Source organism: Odontomachus brunneus, unplaced genomic scaffold (assembly GCF_010583005.1).
Source record: "Odontomachus brunneus isolate Ranch 3 - 2012 unplaced genomic scaffold, Obru_v1 Obru_scaffold_170, whole genome shotgun sequence".
Taxonomy (NCBI): domain Eukaryota; kingdom Metazoa; phylum Arthropoda; class Insecta; order Hymenoptera; family Formicidae; genus Odontomachus; species Odontomachus brunneus.
Window position 1 is genome coordinate 29689 of NW_022639620.1, and position 3805 is coordinate 33493.

Consider the following 3805-nt stretch of genomic DNA (forward strand, 5'->3'; position numbering starts at 1 on the left):
CTGTAAAGCGCACCATTATTTTAGTTCGTGTCCGATATTTGAAAGGGCGAGTCCGGTTCAGCGTCGTAATCTCGTGAAAAAGCACGGGCGTTGCTTTAACTGTTTAAGTCAACATCACTCAGTTCGATCGTGCTCCAGTAAATACTCATGTCGCTCCTGTCACGAGCGACATCATTCTCTGTTGCACACGAGCTCGCGAGCTGAACCCTCTTTATCAAATGACCCGCCCGGTCAACAAGCGAAAACGCGCGCGGAGAATAAACTCGAGGTGAGCTCGATGTTAGCCTCTCCGATGAGAGCGAAACCATCACGGATTATTTTAGCGACAGCTCGCGTAAGAGTTGGCGTGGTCGAAGGTCGCTCGGTAGAAATACGAGCCTTGTTAGATCAGGGCTCCGAAATGTCCTTTATATCTGAATACCTAGCTCAAGTGTTACGGGTTAAACGCATACGAATGCCGACGTCGGTTTCTGCCGTCGGTTGCGTGGATGCCGGGACCTTCAAGTACGCCGCTCGAATCTGTGTCTCTCATCGCGATGTAAGCTCTCCGACCGTAAACACTACCGCTTTAATTTTAAGTTCTTTAACCGCGTACGCTCCGCAAAGCGATGCGGATATCGCCTCGTTCTCTCATTTGGCGGACCTTGCATTTGCGGATCCGGATCCAACGAGCAAGGAGCCTATTCACCTCATTCTCGGCGCGGATCTGTATGGGGAGGTCATTCTCGGGGGCTTGCGCAAGGGTTCACTCGGCGAGCCTATCGCGCAAGATTCAATATTCGGATGGGTCATATCGGGACCACTCTCTCCATCCTCTCCCGCGTCACCTCCTTCACCTCCGCCTCCTGGAGATGCTCGGATGTCGCATCACGTCTCCGTTCATCATTGTCTCAACGCTACATCATTGGAGGACGAAATCAGACGATTTTGGGAAATTGAGGACTTTCCCACGCATTTAATTGCCACGCCTGACGACGAGAAGTGCGAAACGCATTTTCGCTCTACACACACGCGTACGTCAACGGGGCGTTATATCGTCAGGTTGCCGTTTCGCCGTGATCCTCCCATTGAAATCGGGGAGTCTCGCCAACGAGCCGAACAACGGCTGAACGCGCTTTTTCGACGGTTTGGTGCAAATCCGAAGCAGTTCGCTGAATATCAGGCATTTATTCGGGAGTATGAGCGTCTCGGTCATTTGCGTAAACTGCCTGCCGCCGAGGACCGCCCGGATCCGTGTGTCTATCTCCCTCACCATCCCGTTTTCCGTGATTCCAGCAGCACCACACGTCTGCGTGTCGTGTTCGACGCGTCGAGTCTCACGTCGAACGGCTCGAGTCTCAATAATCACCTTTTAACAGGGCCTAAACTTCAAACGGATTTATCCGCCGTGATATTGCGTTGGCGTCAGTTTCGCTTTGTGTATGCAGCCGACATCGCGAAGATGTACAGGCAGATTCTCGTAGACGACCGCGATCTTAATTTTCAAAGAATTTTGTGGCGTGACTCTTCCCGTGAATCCGCGAGCGACTATCAATTACTCACAGTCACTTACGGGATGGCGTGTGCACCCTTTCTCGCGTTACGCGTTATTCAGCAATTAGCTCAGGACGAAGGGGAACGGTATCCCATGGCGGTGCCCATTTTGCAAGAGCATATTTACGTCGACGACGTGCTGTTCGGTCACGACGACTTGAACGCTCTACGTGCCACGCGAGATCAATTAATTTCATTATTACGTTGCGGCGGGTTCGAACTTCGGAAATGGGCAGCCAATTCAGCAGCTCTCCTTTTTGATATTGATGACTCAGAGCACGGAACCGCGTGCGACAAATCCTTGTCTCACTCTGACAATCTCAATATCCTCGGCGTTGAATGGAATCCAGTCCTCGATTCCTTTCAGATTCGGGTGTCCATGTCCGATGACCTTCCCCGCACCAAGCGTTCCATCCTTGCCGCCATCGCTCGATTATACGATCCTCTCGGATGGGTCACCCCCGTGATTCTCTCTGCCAAAGTTTTGATGCAGACACTGTGGAGAGACAGATTTTCATGGGACGAGCCGATTCCGCCCTCGCTATCCTGTCGCTGGCAACAAATCTGCGACGGGATTTCGCGGTTGAGTAACCTGAGACTGCCGCGGTGGTCCGGGTTCACCGCTGATTGTGAGCTCGAGCTCCACGGATTCGCGGATGCCTCAACCGTCGCATATGCTGCCGCCGTGTATTTAAAGGTCGTCGATTCCTCTCAGACCGTCACTATCAGCCTATTACTAGGTAAATCGAGAGTTGCTCCTCTGAAGCCGCTCAGCATACCTCGATTAGAATTGTTGGGCGCGGCGCTGCTCGCTCGGCTCATCAATCTCGTTAAAACGACTCTCGCAATAAACGATCTTCCGTGTTTCTGTTGGTCCGATTCCACGGTCGTACTGGCCTGGCTCCGCCAACATCCTTCCCGGTGGAAGACGTTCGTTGCCAATCGTGTAGCTGACATCCAGCAGCGTCTTCCAGGGACGGAGTGGAGGTACGTCGCGACGGCTGACAACCCTGCGGATTGCGCTTCGCGTGGTCTGTTGGGCGACGATCTCCTTTCCCATCCATTATGGTGGCACGGGCCTAGTTGGTTGGCATCTCCGAGCAACCAATGGCCGCGTTCCATGGCGTTGCCTCCGGATTCGGCTTCTCTCGAAACAAACGTGCACTCATTCTCCTCCTCAACGGCTCCGCCGTCCTCTGACGACTGGGACTTGAGGGAGAAATATTCCTCATGGCCGAAGCTCCTCCGCGTGACTTCGTACGTCCTTCGTTTTATAGCGCGGTGTCGAAGGCCCGCTCAACAGACTGAAGTCGCAGATCAAATCCAGCCTTTCTTATCCGCACGGGAGTTCGAAGCCGCTCGGATATTTTGGCTCCGACGGATTCAGCACGAGCTTTTCGCTGCGGAGATCCGCGATCTGGAGCAGCAGCGCCGATTGTCACGAAAGAGTTCCATTCTCTCTCTCGCACCGTTTCTTGATCGCGACGGGTTGCTGCGAGTTGGCGGGCGGCTTCAGCGCGCCTGTTTCCCATCGATCTCTCGACATCCGATCCTGCTAGCCGATCATCCTCTCGTAAAGTTAATCGTCAAACAAACTCATTTGCGAGGATTGCATGCCGGCTTGCAACTTACTTTGTCCATTTTGCGACGGGAATTCTGGGTCCTTCGCGCGCGGACCATCGCTAAGGCCATCATACACAAGTGCATCGCATGCACACGCGAACGAGCCACTGTTCCGACTCAGCTTATGGGAAGCCTCCCCGCAATACGTGTGACGGCCCCTCCTCGCAGTTTTACTCACTGCGGCCTTGACTACGCCGGGCCCGTCTCTGTTCGCGCCTCCGCGGGACGCGGGATCACTTCGCGAAAGGCCTACATAGCTCTATTCGTTTGCTTGTCGTCACGCGCTATTCATTTGGAGCTTGTCTCCGATTATTCGTCTCACGCGTTCCTCAACGCCTATACGCGGTTCTGCGCTCGTCGCGGGCTTCCACGATCCATTTATTCGGACAATGGTACAACCTTTGTCGGGGCTTCTCGCGAACTTCGAGCCGCGTACCGCTCCGCCGTTCAAGATCCAAACTTTCAGAATCGCGTCGCATCGGATGAGGTGAATTGGCAATTCATTCCGCCGTCCGCTCCGCATTTCGGTGGGATGTGGGAGGCCGGTGTTAAAAGTGTTAAACACCACTTGCGGCGGGTGCTCGGTACGCACACATTAACATTCGAAGAGTTTACCACGCTCTTGTGTAAAATTGAAGCTTGCTTGAAT

At 53.7% G+C, this 3805-nt stretch overlaps 1 protein-coding gene across 1 annotated transcript in view; it reads left to right on the top strand.

The window, feature by feature from the left end:
• Window positions 1-277: 277 nt before the first annotated feature.
• LOC116851276 overlaps window positions 278-3805 on the top strand; it is an 8731-nt gene continuing 5203 nt past the window's right edge. The window contains exon 1 of the mRNA XM_032830558.1: window positions 278-2520. Coding sequence (XP_032686449.1) covers window positions 278-2520 — 2243 coding nt within the window. The remainder of the gene's footprint in view (window positions 2521-3805) is intronic.